This window comes from Jaculus jaculus, chromosome 1 (genome assembly GCF_020740685.1).
Source record: "Jaculus jaculus isolate mJacJac1 chromosome 1, mJacJac1.mat.Y.cur, whole genome shotgun sequence".
NCBI classification, from domain to species: domain Eukaryota; kingdom Metazoa; phylum Chordata; class Mammalia; order Rodentia; family Dipodidae; genus Jaculus; species Jaculus jaculus.
In genome coordinates, this window is record NC_059102.1 from 203,403,265 (window position 1) to 203,419,647 (window position 16,383).

A 16,383-nucleotide genomic window follows, 5' to 3' on the forward strand; every position below is an offset into this window, starting at 1 on the left:
TACCTGCTGTGTGTGCATGGGGGAGAGGAAGAGGGCATGACTCCTGCATCATGTGATGAGACAGTGATGCACTGCTCCTCCCAACAACTGGAAATTTTTCACTCTACGTGCTGAAACCTCAACCAAAACCAACTCTGCTAATAACTCCTCCAAACTCCACAGGCCTTAGGAGTATGGATGTGGTCTCAAGAATGTGGAGACTGAGGCTGGAGCGATGGCTTGGCAGTTAAGTGCTTGCCTGTGAAGCCTAAGGACCCTGGTTTGAGGCTTGACTCCCCAGGATGCATGTTAGCCAGGTGCACAAGAGGGCACATGTGTCTGGAGTTCGTTTGCAGTGGTTGGAGGCCCTGGTGCGCCCATTCTCTCTCTCTCTCTCTCTCTCTCTCTCTCTCTCTCTCTCTCTCTCTCTCTACCTCTTTCTCTCTCTGTCTGTTGCTCTCAAATAAATAAATAAAAATAACAAAAAATTTTAAAAATAAAAAAAATAAAAAGAAGAATGTGGAGACTGACTGTATGAGGAGGACAGGCTGGAGATAAAGGGCAGAACTGCTACAGGTTACATTTCTGGACAGCTTTAGTGAGTAGATCAACATCATCTGCAGCTCATTTAGTGGGTATTTGATTCTTACCAGCTAAAACCATGCTTGTTGGAAGGTGTGTACTTCTCCAGCAAAGCTGTCAACTTCAGGAGCGAGTATTTTTGCAGTAGGTTCATCTGGGCCACAGACTGGCAGTTAATCTGCAGAGATACGGAGTTTAGGCTCGGCCGGTGAGAGCTCTGGAAACTGTGCCATCTTAGTCTGTGCCTGGAAGAGAACAGGACAAGGTAGGTGAGCCAAAGCCTTCTCAACAAGCAAGCACAAAACTAGCCAGAGCTGGCTCAGTGGCTCCTCAGGATCTGAGACAACTCTAGATTCATTCCAGCCTCTTTCCCCATGGTCCAAGGAACAGTTACCCCCTATACATCCACAGAGCGCTAGTCCCAGGACCTCTTCAATCCAAATGGAACATGCTCAAGTCCATTAGAGAAGATGTGTCCTATGTATCTATGCACATCCTCTTGTTTATGTGAGACGTTCTCTGGATCATTCCTAATTACCTATTAGTAATTTACTGTTATACTGTACCATTTAGGGAATAATGTCAAGACCAGAGGTCTGCACATGTCTAGCACACCCCCCACGTCCCAAATTCCTCGTCTGTGGTGGCTGCATCTGTAGATGTAGAACTGACACGTATTTACAGTTTCTATTCACGTAGTGCAGTGGCACGAAGTCTGCTCACTTCCTTGTGTAACCACCACAGTGCACCTTTTTCATCTTCCCCGACTAATTGTCCATACCCATTACGGAACACCCCTTTTCTTTTGGAATGTTGGAATCTCAGGGTCAGACATGGCTGACTTCACTTCCTCCTATGGAACTGACAGAAGCTGACCCTGAGCCCTGTCTCAGTCTGGATTTGGAAAAAGGCTCTCACCTGTTGCACCTGGTCAGGGAAGCCCCTACCCCAGAGTCCCTTCTTTCTGGGATGTCAGTGGGTTCTTCAGGCTCATTGAGGGAGTTCCCTGTGCTGTCCAGGTCACTAGGTGTTGTTCGGTCATTGTCCACATCTAGGTGTATCTGTTTTGGGGATGATGGGCAAGGAGACACGGAGTCCAGGGCTGAGTCGGAGTCTCCCTCGTCTGAAAACTTCTCTGACCACTGGTTCACTATCCGTTGCATCCCCTTTACATGGTAGAGAATGTCATCCAGCTCGGGGAAGATGTCTTCGTTCTCTAGGTCGGCCAGGTCCCCTGAACTGGAATAGAGGATGGAGCCTGGCACGTTGTCATAGATGCTTAGGCGGCTGCTCATGGAGCTAGATGAATTGCGTCTCTTCAGCTCCTTCGGGTTGTCATTACTGTTTTCCCTACGCAGGCTGAGATGGCCAGGGCCATGGAAGCTTCCTGTCCTCCAGTTCACAGAACTGTTATTTCCCGAGGGACAGAAACTGCTGTTGGAAAGGGCCTTGGGGAAGGTGCCAGGCTTGTGATCTTCAGGAATGTAGAACACTGTGTCCTCTGGGTAGTCACGGTTTTTAAAATTCTGCTCCATCACACTGTTGAAGGTGGACTGGTTGAAAGGATCAAAACCCTCAAGATACATGCCCACCCGCTTGTTGCAAGTGCTAAGGCTGCGAGTCCTAGTGACAGGGCTGGGTGTGCTAACGGCACTACTTGTCTCTGACTGGCTGCTGCTACTACTGGTCTGCGTGGAATTGGACACGCTCCTCTTGCGTACCATGGGCATGTTGATGTGGTTGCCATTGAGGGCTGAAATCTGCACACAGTTCAGCTGTTTCAGCTTCTCCTCATCCATCCCCTGCTGCAGAACCGGCCCACTGATGACCAGTCCCAGCTTAGAGGGGGCCTTGTGCTTGCTGTGATGGGAGCCCTTGAGCTTTAAGCTCTCCATCCGTTTCAGCAGGCTTCGTGTCTTGGACTTGGTGTTTTTCTCATGGCCTTTCATACTAAAGCTAAAGCTTGACAGTTCCTTGGGAGAAGGAAGACTGCAGAAAGAGTCATCATTGCCTAGAAAGTGGCTGGAGGAGCAGATGCTGATGACAGAGTTAGTCCGGGGCGTGGCAGCATCCCCACCGTGAGGCACGTGTGTGGGGGCACTGCTGCTGCTGCTGAGGCTGCGGACAGAAGACACCTCCTGGCGCTCGCTGAGCTCTGTCAGCATGCTTTCGTGGCTGGTGGCGTTCTGCAGGTGGGAATCATCTGGAGACCCAGGGATTGGATCCTGCCTTGGAGAAAAGACATCAAACTCCTCAAGCCGGGACCACCTCTTGCTATCCCTTTGGAAAGTCCATTTGCCGCTTATTGCACAAGGTTCATCTTCGTCTGAATCCTCACTCTGCAAAGACAGAATGGAGCTATTTAAGTGCTGGGACCAAGATCGGTGACAGAGAACAGGGCAAGTATTATATGGCTAGGACACAATGCGAGACACCTCCAGTGTCTTTTCTTTCTTTTAAATAACAGATAGATTTAAAGACTTCAGCAGGAGAAATCCTGGTCAATTGCCAGCTAAGTAGGTCATTTTTTTTTTTGGGACCTCTTGTCTACAGGTTGTTCATTAATTGCTGACAGAGGAAACCTCTGAGATCGGTGAAAATTTCAGGCATGCAAAATATTTTGAGTTGGAGTCAGCGGTGGTGGGACTACCCCTGGACCGCCTCCAGTTTTGCTATCTATTGACATAAGTGTTTATATTCAGTTTTGGAATTTAAAAAAGGCAGTTTTCAAACAGTAAGTGGAGTAGGAACTTAAAGCTTTGGCCACCCTAAAATATGTGTATACATTCCGCTACAGGTATAGAGACCAGACACAACGAGTCATCATGTCTTCAGTTTAACACTGTGTCACCTTTTACCTATTCTTTTTCTTCCCTTCCCCCACCAGAGCTAACACCACTGGTCAGTTTCAACCTCAGACAAGCTCCTGGCAATTGAGCAGAGCTTCAAGAATGCCTAGTCATGCCTGACCAACAGCACTGAGAGAGTACTGATTTACAACACTAAAAGAACATCACTTTTATTATGGCTAAGGAGCAAGATTCAGGGATGCCCCATTTCAAGGGCCAATGAGTAGGGAGTAACATGCTGATAAGGAGACACTGCCCAGTTCAATGGGTGCTAATGTTCCAGGTCATTGACTTAAAAGGTTTAACACGAGCTGGAAAGATGCCTCAGTGGTTAAGCCACTTGCCTTCAATGCCTAATGACCTGGGTTCAATTTCCCAGTACCCACATAAAGTCAGATGCACAAGGTGGTGCATGCATCTGGATGTTTGCCGTGGCTACAGGCTTTAGTGCACCCATTCTCTTTGTCTCCTTACAAGTAAGTAAAATCTTAAAAGGTTTAACCCCCCATGAAGGCAACATTTTTGGAGGTCAGATACTGTGGGATATAAAGCACTGACATTCTTTGGCCAAATTTACTCCTGTTTACCCTAATTTGTGACACACACTCCCAGTACTGCAGCCCCCTCTTTTCCTAAGATCTCATAAAAGGGCCCCAGAGCTCATATGCAGAAGAAAACACCATCCCTTCATCTAGTATGTGCCACCAGTGACTGAGGGTGTGGGGTTTCCTGCCCTGTTCCCTCCCTCTCTCCCTCTAATTATTCTTCAATATCCTTCAAACCAGCCTTCTCTTTCATCTCAGCAGCTCTGCCATGTAGTCCGTCACTGTTATATCTGGGAGGACCAAAGAGGTCCCAGAGAATGCTAACAATGCAAAAATTCTCTAGGATTCATTAAACTTCTTTCTTTTATAATACAGTACCCACTGCATTCTTTAAAAATAATAGGTAATTTCTTCAGGTCAAAAACAGTACGCAACCATCTACTGGTAGTTGCAATTATTGGTTTCAATAACATAAGGTCTTTGGTAAACCTGACTGGATTTTAACATTAAAAAATGGAACTCTCCTGGAATAAGAAAATATGAGTCCAAGAAACAAAACATCTTATAAAAACATAGCCCTGTTTTGGTTTGCACTCTTGTTTCTTCCCCATCTCTTTATACTATTTGGATACTCACCCTCTTCCTGTGAGGACTAATTTCTAGTTTCATCACTGCACACTTGTTCAAAGTATTTAGACGCCTACAAAACAAAGAAGTAACGTTAGCAAAGAAAGAAAGCACTATCAGGTAGGTACAGATCTTTTACCCACACAACTGATATGTTTCTGTGAACTCACTTGATAGTAATAACATCTTTTTTGTTGTTGTTGTTGTTGTTTGTTGTTTTTTGAGGAAGGGTCTCACTCTAGCTCAGGCTTACCTGGAATCCACTGTGTATTCTCAGGATGGCCTTGAACTCAGGGTTATCCTCTTACCTCTGTCTCCTAAGTGCTAGGATTAAAGGTGTGGGCCACCATGCCCGGTTTATCTTTTGAAGTTTAGAGTAAAACAGTGCTTAAGAAAAGGAAGGAATAGCCCCTGAGAGACAGGATGGGTCCCAAGAAGGTGATCCCCAATAGTAATAATGTAGAACAGTATTGCAAAAGCTTCCTTTTAAAAGTGAGTAGTGGGGGCTGGAGAGATGACTTAGTGATTAAGGCGCTTGCCTATGAAGCCTAAAGACCCAGGTTCAACTGCCCTGTATCACTTAGGTCAGATGTACAAGATGATGCATGTGCCTGGAGTTGTTTGCAATGGCTGGGGGCCCTGGCATGCCCATTCTCTTTCTCTGTCTACCTGCCTCTTTCTCTTGCTCACACAAATAAATAAATAAAATATTAAAAAATAAAAAGTGAGTAGTGGGGCTGGGGAGACATATTGTTCAGAGGTTAAAAGGTGTTTGTGCGGGAGTGGGGGATGGGGGCGTGGTGACGCACACCTTTAATCCCAGCACTTGTGAGGCAGAGATAGGAGGACAGCTGTGAGTTCGAGGCCAGCCTGAGACTATTTATTTAGTACATTCCAGGTCAGCCTGGGCTAGAGCAAGACCCTCCCTTTGAAACACCAAATTAAACAAAAAAAAAAAAGGTGTTTTGTGCAAAGCCTGCCAAGTTGGGTTCCACTCCCCAGTACCACATAAAGCCAGATGCACAAACTGGTACATGCACCTGGGATTGGGATTTGTTTTTGCAGCGGCAAGAGATCCTGACAAGCCTTTTTTTTTTCCTCTCTCTGCCAAATAAATAAATTAAAAATATTGTTTAAAAAGTGTGCAGTGAAAATAAAAAAATACCTATCTCTTAAGCTTTTTGGTTAATTTAATTTTTTATTATTTCAGTTAAATGGCATACTGGGGCTGTAGAGATGGTTTAGCAGTTAAGGCATTTGCCTGCAAAGCCAAAGGACCTAGGTTTGGTTTCCCAGGACTCATGTAAGCCAGAGGCACAAGGCAACACAGGTGTCTGGAGTTCGTTTGCAGTGGTTGAAGGCCCTGGCGCGCCAATTCTCTCTCTCAAATAAAGCAAGCAAACAAAAAAATAATCGCCATGCTGTAGAGGTACTATCAGTCTCTTGCTCTTCATATAATCGACAGTTGGTGGGGAGGCAACAGGCATGCTAGAGCTGCACTAATGCATGCCACGATGGCCTGTGATATCTCCTTGAGCAGCCATAAGGAGAGCAGACTGCCAGCAAGACACATAGTATGCTGCATTTGACATCACAACTCAGACAAATAACCCTACCAGACCGCCATTTAACACTTCCTCTGCAAAGAGGAAATCTGAGCACTCCTTAATACCCAGGGCTTTATCTAACTTCCTGTCAGGAGAGGTTCATATTTAGTATACTGACCACAATGCACAACTGGTTTAACTCTGCAAACAGCAACCTTGGAGATGGAAATCTTTGAAAGTTAAAGAGGGAGCACCTAGCTCAGATTCTTCTTTGGGACAGGAGTCATATTACAACGTGAAATACTTTTACTCTTGGCCAGTGATAATGTTGATTTAAAATTAGAGCCGGGAGTACAGCTCACTGCTAATGTAGCACACACAAGGCCCCAGGTTCAATCCTCAGCACCACTAAATAAATAAATACATAAATAAAATGTTTCATTAAAATGGAATACTTAAAAAAACTCACAGGAAATAAAATAGCTGGGAAAAGATGCTCTTTCAATATGCCTAATGGGTATTCAAAAAGTGACTAACAGCTCCCTAGGCTCCAGTTCTACTTCTGATGAGCCAAACTGAGTCTTCCTCAAATGACCCTTTAACATGTCTGCTCCTTGCCTCCTATACATCAGGAATCTTCCTACCAGTTTTGCATTTGTTCCTAAAATTGCAATTCTTACATTTTCATGCGTAAGAGTGTTTAATTCACTCAAATTCAAAACTGATCTCGACTCTCCTTAAGGCTTTGTCTCCCTGATCCTGTGCTTGGAACTTGCCTGGCAACTTTGATGCACCAGGATGGACAAGACTTCTGTGGCCTGATAAGCCAGCCTTTGATTCCATAGATTATGAGGAAGTCTGTTTATAGAATAAACAGAGATAACACACAGTGCCTATGTTCAAAAAAAGTCTCTAGGTGGATGGGGAGGGAAAGAAAACAAATAACTAAGAAACAGTCATCCAACTTTAAAATGAGGGTACAAGGTCCCTCTCAAAGGGGCATCAATTATTCAAATGACACGGCCATAGTGTTGCAGTTCACTGATGTTTTCAAGATTTAAAGACCGGAATGGTTACAGTTAATCTTGGGTCTGGGTTTCATTAATCAAACCTGTAATCAAATACCCACTAGACTCCATTTGGGCTTTAATGGTTGAGTGGTGTTTATAACCAAATTTACTAGGCATGGAGGCCTATGGGGTGGGGGAGGGGCAACTTTACAAGCTAGATTTAAGCCAGACAAAAGAGACCCAGGAGGCCAGTTTTATAAAGGTCAACTTCACCTTTTTATGTTGGTGGCACCCAACAGCTAATGACACTGCATTCCTAAGGGCCAGCTTTCCCCAGCGTTTCTGTGGTTTTCATCTGTCCCTGATAGGACCTCCAAACAATGTCTACTGGTGGGACCTGTATACTTAGAGGGGCAGTGCTGACATGCAGAAGAAGAAATCCATCTCACAGAAGCAGGGAGTATTAGAATAGTGGTTACCCTACCGGAGGCTGAGAAGAGAAGAGGGGAGGGGCACGTTGAGATAGAATGATTCTGGGGCACACAAATAGGAAGACTAAGTTTTAGTGTTCTAGGGCATAGCAGGGTGAACTTAATATACATCTTAAAATTGCTAAAAGGATTTTGAGTATTCCCAACTTTGAAAATGATCAAAGCATGAGGTAATAAGTATGCTAATTACTGGAATCTGATCATTACATATGCATGTGTGTGTGTGTGTGTGTGTGTGTGTGTGTGTGTGTGTGCGCGTGCGCGCACGCTTTGAAACATCTATTACTAAAATTAAAAAAGCTGGACTGGAGAGATGGCTTAGCGGTTAAGGTGTTTGCCTGCAAAGCCAAAGGATCTCAGTTTGATTCCCCAGGACCCACATAAGCCAGATACACAAGGGGGTGCATGTCTCTGGAGTTTGTTTGCAGTGGCTGGATGCCCTGGTGTGCCCGTTCTCTCTCCCCACTTTCTTTCTCTCAAAAAAATAAAATATATTTTTACAAAAATTTTGAAAAGCAGGGCTGGAGAGATGGCTTAGTGGTTAAGGTGTTTGCCTAAAAAGCCAAAGGATCCTGATTCGATTCTCTAGGATCCACATAAGCCAGATGCACAAGAGGGCGCATGCATCTGGAGTTCATTTGTAGTGGCTAGAGGCCCAGGTACACCCATTTTTTTTTTTCTCTCTGCCTTTCTCTCTCTCGAATAAAAACAATAAAAAAAATAAAATATTAAGAAAAACTTAAAAAGCTTTCCAGTTAGGTGAATTGGGGTTTGCTCCACATGAAGCATTCTGCTTGACATGTCATGGACACTGTCTCATCTTCATTGCCATGACAACCCTCTGGTGGGGATGTTGTAATTTATCTTCCTTTTATAAGTGAGAAAATGGGGACTTGGTGAGTTCAGGAATCTTGTCCAGACTTAAGATTAAAATATAATGGTACTGGTATACAAAAAGCATCATCTGCCCTCATTTCTCCAACAGATATTAATGATAGTAAAACATGGGAGCAGTGTGGGTCTGAAGTAGCATTCGTCAAGTAAGTGCCTGAACCATCTGCATCAATAGCCATCTGTATAGTAGCATCAGGCACTGGCTCCCCTGAAGGCCCTCAAAGGGCACAGATGCACAGCAATGTGTAAGTCTTATCTCCTGGGCAACTTAGACCTATTCTGAAGAGGGACAGAGTATGGGTGAGCTTTGGAAGATTCAATAGCTTTACTGTAGGCATGCAGATTAAAAGACAGCAGAAAGGCAAAGCTGTGGGCCTCCTTGTCTTTAAGATAAAAAGCAGGGCTGGAGAGAAGGCTTAGTGACTAATGCGCTTGCCTGCAAAGCCAAAGGTTCAATTTGCCAGGACTCCAGATGCATGTGCCCCTTGTGCATCTGGCTTACGTGGGTACTGAAGAATCGAACCAGGATCCTTGGCTTTGCAGGCAAATGCCTTAACCGCTAGGCCACCTCTCCAGCCCTGTTATATCTTTTTGATCTAAATCATTGTATGACCTAAAAATGTCATACAAAAGCAAATGTTTTAACAAAGTAGTATGCTAGTGTAATATCTGTATATAAAACACAGATAAAACTGGAGAAAGGGAGTGGTAGGGAAATCATTCAAGGCTTTCTATTTTGGAGACAGACAGCGTCTCATTTAGCACAGGATGACTTCTAGCTCACTGAGCCTGAGAATGACCCAGAATTTCTGATCCTCCTGTTCTCACCTTCCAAGTGCTGAGATTACAGGTATGCATCACCTATTTTATGCAGAGTTGGGGATTTAACTCAGGCTTCTGGAAGGCTAGGCAAACACTCTAAACCAACTAAGCTAGATGCCTGGCCCTTTGTGAAAATTTTTAACTGAGTTTCTATGTAGTACCATATTGAAATTCACTTCCTTGAAACAATTCAATAAGAAAACATGAATCTTTATGAAAGTCTATCAATCCACACAGATTTCCCAAGCCAGCGGTGAACTTTCAAAACATAATATAGCTTGGTTACTTCTTGGTTCTGAAATTCCACAGGCTGAGAAAGTCTATGGAATAAGCAAGTCTAGCAAATGAGGTAAACATCACAAAATTCCTAAGACAAGCATCCCATGGATGCCAGGAACCATTCAGGGAAGCCTTTGAAATCCTACGTTACCCATTCTTTTTTTCCCTGAACATCTGTTTAAGTGTCTCAGAAGGAAAATCATTCCCAAGCAGCGTGAGTATATGGACAATGGCCTTTGTCTTTCCATTCCAACAAATGCCGATGACTATTACAGGGAATTAAAAAAATTCTATCTTATTTTTCTTTATTTATGTTTGTGTTTTGTTTATTTGTGCGTGACAAAGTGATTGAGCACATATGGGCCCACCAGGGCCTCCTGCCTCTGCAAAAGAACACGCAGGTGGCTTGAGCCACCTTGTGCATCTGGCTTTACTGGGGATTCAAACCTGGGCCAGCAGACTTTGCAAGCAAGCACCTTTAACTGTTGAACCAGCTCCCTGGCCCAAAATTTCAATTGAATGGGGGCAGGGATGAAGGGAAAAGAGGGTACCAACACATGATTTGTCCATATGAAACATGCTGTTACTAATAATAACTTGTTATTTTAAAGAGCCAGGAGCAGTTGTATATGCCTTTAATCCCAACACTAAGGAGGCAGAGGTGGAGGGTTGCTGTGAGTTCAAGGTCAATCTGAGACTACACAGTGAATTCCAGGTGAACCTGTGCTAGAGTGAAACCTTACCTCAAAACAAAAAATTATTTTGAGACAGAATCTTGTATGGCTCAGGATGGTTTCAAACTCATTCCTCCTAATTCTGCCTCCCCAGTGCTGGTCTTTTATGTGAGCTCCTGCCTGACCAGCAAGAATTTCTTCTTGAAAAAGCAGATCTAGGGGCTGGAGAGATGGCTTAGTGGTTAAGGCACTTGCCTGTGAAGCTTAAGGTCCCAGGTTTGATTCTCCAGGTCCCACATAAACCAGATGCACATTGGTGGCACATGCATCTAGAGTTTGTTTGCAATGGTTAGAGGACCTGGTGTGCCTATTCTCTCTCTCCTTGTCTCCAATAAATAAATAAATAAATAATGGGGGAAAAAAGCAAATCCAGCCTAAGTCTTTTTGAACATCGTTAATGCTGGGCTTGATATTTCAATTATAATCTCAAACCTACCTAGCTTGTGATATGTGATTTTACACGTAAGAAAAAACTGAAGTCTAGAATACATGGTTAGCTTTGAATATATATGGATCAAGTTCAACCTCCTTGAGGCTTTTCTCTGCACAAAAGATCTAGGAGCATAGGTTTATTCTGTTTCATGAGTGCTGGATCCTTGGGTAGTACTCAGGGCCCTGTCAATCACCAAGTGCAGAAAATGCCTTTCCTTCCAAAAAGGAAAAGTTATTTCAAACAAGCATTAAAAAGAAAATGGAAAAGAAAAAAAGAAAAAAAAAAAAAACCTTCCAGAATTTAATCATTACACCTTGGGCTGCAATACTGCAATGATATTTTTCTGACCCAGAAATTCCTAAGCTGTTGATACAGTTCAGCAGGCCAACTCCCTAAGTGGCTTAACATGTGTGAAACGGGAGAACTGACGCAAAGCTTAAATATTTCTTAAGATGCATCTTATGAGTGACCTCATTCATATGCATTATCACCAGTGATTAATTGAAAATAAATTAATTTTGCCCCACAGCTAAGCATAAAAATATTTTTGAAATGTCTGGAGTTGTTCTATTCCAGATGCACACTTCTTTCCCTCTCCAAACGGCACTGGTGACATTTTTTCATACCAGATGACATAGTAATGATATTACACACTCCAGATCAGGATGCAACATTGTTTTTTCCACAAAATGTGTGCTTCTCCTGACACTTCTAACTAAAATTGAACACTTTCTGTAGTTAGTATGGCTTTTTTTTTCTTTCTTAAACAATGCAACTTACCTATTCTAAATATATAGCCTATCTCTCTAAAACCATTACTTTAGCTGGCTGCTTCAAATAACCTAACAAAGGCAAGAATAAGTAACAATAGTACTTTCAGACCACCACTATGTTCTTCACCTACAAAGATGAAAGAAATACTGGGTATTATTTCACTTTGGTATGGTTTCCAAGTTAAAATAAAGGTTGAAATTAAAGAAGAATTGGTTTTAATTTCACAGTCTTATCAACATACGGGAATTTGTCTTACTGAATATTCTTCCCCCACAATAATTCAGCTGCTAGGGTGTTTTGGTTTTGAGAAAATGCCAGAGGATGAATAACAGGGTGAATAAAAATGTCATGCAGGGTATGAAAGGATTATCTGAGGCCCTGGCGCCTGCTTCCGGTTTTATTACTTCCACTTCTCTAAAGCCCACAAGCTGCTCCTCAGCCCTTAGAGCCACCAGCACGCTGAACAGGATTTCTGACAGTTTTATTCATAGTTCACATCAGGGCTCATTTACTGCCTGTTTCTTATAGGTTAAATACTGTGCTGAGTTACTTTATAGCCTATTTAATCCTACCCTCACTATACCTGGGGCAGCCTGAGGTTCTGAAGAGCCTTCTTGGAATTCATATGATGGTCCTGACTCTACTAACCCCACCCCTCTGAATGAACCATTCCACACAGTACCACGGCAGCTCTGACTGCAGAGTGCCTACAGCCTTTTGTATCACTTCTTCCAAAAACGCTACCCAAACCATCAGACCGCCTGCAGTGAAATGGAGTGGCATTATGTGTGCCTCTAAAGACAGTGTGGATGTTCCTTTAATAGCAATACTACATAACAGCATTACTTTTTTAATTAAAAGGCCTATGACACAGTAATACAAATAACTGTACTATTTGCTAATCAAAGACCTGATAATGCAATTAAAAGTAAATCATACCTTAGTGATGTTCTTAAAATATTCTTATCTTGTCTGCTTACCTGCACAGAGCCTCAATGGCATCTCTGTCCAGAAAATCATGCTCTCTCTTGACCAAGGAAATATCAATGGGGAACAGGAAATCTAGAAGAAAGATCAAAAAAGACAAATTTATTGAGCACCTTGGGAGTTACTGAGCTCCCAAAGCAGTATAGTGGGGATTTCCCCTCCATACACAGGACACCTCATTTCCTAACAAGTTCTTTGGGAGAATCTAGCAGATTAAGACAATGGGTCTGAGTCCCAAACACTGTTTTAGCTTTCAGCAACAGTGGCAAGCTGTAAATACCTTCTACAAATTATAATTTAAACCAGGATGGATCCAATAAGGAGGGACTCTTCTGGTTAATGTGTATTTGCTCACATATAATCAAGGCAAGGGGCAGGTGTTCTAAGCAAAAACAAAACAGAATGTAGGCCAGGAGTATAGAGAGAGTGGTGAGTGCTGTCATCTGGACTAGCTCATTTACATGGTTTGGAGAATCAAAGAGAATTCAAGGTAGCTATTTTAAAACAAATTATCAGTACTTGTATATGGCATCTAAGAAGTTTATGTAACTCCCTCTAAACAAAAGACAAGCTATAGTTACTGTAGAACAATAGACTCCCAAGTCCTTAATGTAAAAGAGTTCAATGCTCTCAGAACAATGAAGAACTTGCATCAGACTGAAAAGCAGGGGGAAATTCTCCTTGGAACAATTTCCTTTTCTGTACTGCCTAAAAAGATCCCCACTGAGAGCAAGCATAAAATAGTGGTAACAGAGCCTGGGAAGGAAGGGGAGGGGCATGTGTGGATGAGGTAGGGTGTAGGGAAGGTTAGTATGTGCAGGGTACAGTAGGATAGGGCCGACTTCCAATGCTATAGCATATTAGCATTGCAATGAATGACAGCAATTAACAGTATTTTTCAAAATGGCTACTAGAAAGGATTTTGAGTGTTCCCAAAACAAAACCATGCTAAACATTTGGGATAAAAGATATGCTAATCCCCCTGTTGTGATGACTATGCATTACACTAAAAATGGCACACTGTATCCCATAAATATGCATGATTAATATGCATTAACTGAAATTTGAAACAAATAATTAAATGTGCCTCTGGGGCTCTAAAATCCCTCCAAATTAAAAAAAAAATTCCAGGTTAGAGAGATGGTTTAGTGGCTAAGGCACTTGCCTATAAAGCCTAAGGACCCAGGTTTGATTCCCCAGTATCCACATAAGCCAGATGCACAAGTTGGCACATGTATCTGGAGTTTGTCTGCAGTGGCTGGAGGCCCTGGTACGCCCATTCTCTCTCTTTTTCTCATCTGCCTCTTCTCTCTCTATCTCTCAAATAAATAAGAAATATGTATATATTTTAATTCCTGAGCTGGAGAGATGGCTCAGAAGTTAAGGTGCTTGCCTAAAAAGCCTACTATCATCTGGGCTCAATTCCCCAGTACCCATAAGATGCCAGATGTGCGAAGTGACACATGTGTCTGGAGTTTGTTTACAGTGACAAGCGGTCCTGGAGCATGCATACTCACTTCTCTCTTAAACAAATAAAATATTTTAAAAAATAATTCCTTGAAGATAAATAAACCCATCCTCAGCAGAGCACGGAGGCTGAGAACTAACAGCAAAACTTTGCAAATATACAACAGCTCTGACAAGCCATGTAAAAAGCAAACTATCCCCACATTGGAGCTCAGCTATCTACATAAATAAGGAGCCCTCTCAGTACAATGCAGATACCGCACCATGAGGATGGGCATCTCTGTGGATCAGGAATGGCCAGAAAAAGTCACCCTAGGAGGACTGCCATTATCTTGGTAACCCTTGGCCTTCAAAATGGCAAATGTGACCTCGGGAATAGCTATGTCTGGTAGGGTTTGGAACTTTGAGTCACGCTGCAGTTCCCACGTTGACTTTGACACATCAGTTCCTAACTTACAATCACTAGTTTGGAGCTCCTTATTTCTAGTCATCTGTTTTCCAGGGATAATATTTAGAGACTCTTTGAAAACAATCACTATATTATTTTATAGTCTATTCTTTTTTCCTAAAGACAATTGCTGGATTACTGAAAATGCTTTCTAACAGATCATACAGGCAGATTAATGGAGCAGTTACATCTCCAAGACCAATGAAGAAATGAAATTTAGTATCACAAGAATGTATTTCTTCATTATGTATGGGCAGATGATTAGTGGCCTTGTCAAAGTGGAAAGAAAAACAGAGGTTTATAGTGAACATGTATGTAAAAGTCAGCATACAGAACTAGGATATCACATCCCCATTAGTAAAGAGCACATGTATGCATTAAATAATAGAGCCGACTCTGAAGAATATATTTCAATACACAGTATAACATCAAATCTATAAATTTAAATTTAAAAGCCCATATTTCTGTTAAGTGTATGTGAGGAAGCAACTCTGTTATTTTAGCAATTCCTAACCAAAAGTTGTATACTTAAGATTATCTTTCTTATCCAAATTAACTACAGTTCTCTTTTTAAAAAACCTGGTAGTGACTAAATGTGAATATAGGAATTAAATCAATAATTTTCTCTAATTTTCTCAGACCCTTTTCTTAAAGAACTGGTTTCTAAAATATGATAATTTACTGATGGGTGGAAGTTTTCTCAACCCAAGTTCCAGCTTGGATTTAAAGGCAGGAAGCCAAATACCAAAATAAAGCTGCACAGGAAAATGAGGAATGTGTGCGCTGGTGTGGGGTGTACGCACTGCCTCCCCAGCAGACAGTGGCAGGACAGGGAGGAAACTACGGCCTACAACAATGTGCAGTCCACCTCAAAGTGAACTCATGCTTCAAAAAGAAGGCTTGGATACATGAAGGGGTCCCCACACCTGACCATGAAAACAACCTGCATATTAGGACTGTGAAAGTAAGACCCTGGAAATAGGATTTAGTTTACAAAAGGTGCCACCCAAAAGCAAATCAACACCCAAAATAACATAATTGAGGAAAATTTAATTCTTTAACAAGAAAACAAAAGTGCATCTATTTTAAAGTGCACTACAAATCCAATTATCTTTCCCTATTTTCTGAAGCTGTAAATTGGTGATCTAATTCAATGTCGCTCCTATTTCCACCTCCAAAGACCTTTAGCAGGTCAAAGTTGTGCGAAGAAAGAATAAGCAACTCATCACCTCAAGCATGCTACTGACAACATAGTGTAGAAAAATGGAGGGGGCTGGAGAGATGACTCAGCGGTTATGGTGCTAGCCTGCAAAGGCTAAAGATAAAGACCCAGGTTCAATTTCCCAGTACCAACAAACAGAAGTGCATGCAATCTGGAGTTCATTCATTTGTAGGGGTTTGGAGTGCTCATTTTTTTCCTCCTTCCTTCTCTCTCTCTGTCTCTTACCTCTCTCTCTGCTTGCAAGTAAATAAAAATATTTTTAAATGCATAGTTTATGAAATGGAGGTACATTATTAGAATCTAAGAGTAAATTCAGTGGGCTTGATGTAAAAACATCATTGCCACTGTGAGCTCCTAGAAGGAGTCAGGTATTATAAGTTAGCATTTACTACTTACAAATCAGAGGTCGCTGTTTCCCAGCTGCAGTTATTTTAAAATAATTTCCTCCCAATCCCTGCAAACTCCTGCCGTCTTCCCACTGAGCACAAGGCTCAGACAATGACCAGACCACAGACTCTTTGCCCACTGTCCTTAGCATCACGAAAAAAGTTCAGCCCACAAATTGACTTAAAAAAAATTTTTTTTTTGTTTATTTTTACTTATTTATTTGAGAGCAACAGAGAGAGAAAGAGGCAGAGAGACAGAGAGGAGAGTGGGTGCACCAGGGCTTCTAGCCATTGCAAACGAACCCCA

At 42.3% G+C, this 16,383-nt stretch overlaps 1 protein-coding gene across 5 annotated transcripts in view; it reads right to left on the bottom strand.

The window, feature by feature from the left end:
* Dlc1 (DLC1 Rho GTPase activating protein) overlaps positions 1-16,383 on the bottom strand; it is a 445,416-nt gene that overhangs the window by 15,114 nt on the left and 413,919 nt on the right. For all 5 annotated transcript variants that reach the window (XM_045131177.1, XM_004657101.2, XM_045131701.1 and 2 more), the window contains 4 exons: positions 12,547-12,628; positions 4,592-4,655; positions 1,480-2,900; positions 630-806 (listed from right to left, as the gene is read on the bottom strand). In XM_045131177.1, coding sequence (XP_044987112.1) covers positions 630-806; positions 1,480-2,900; positions 4,592-4,655; positions 12,547-12,628 — 1,744 coding nt within the window. The remainder of the gene's footprint in view (positions 1-629; positions 807-1,479; positions 2,901-4,591; positions 4,656-12,546; positions 12,629-16,383) is intronic.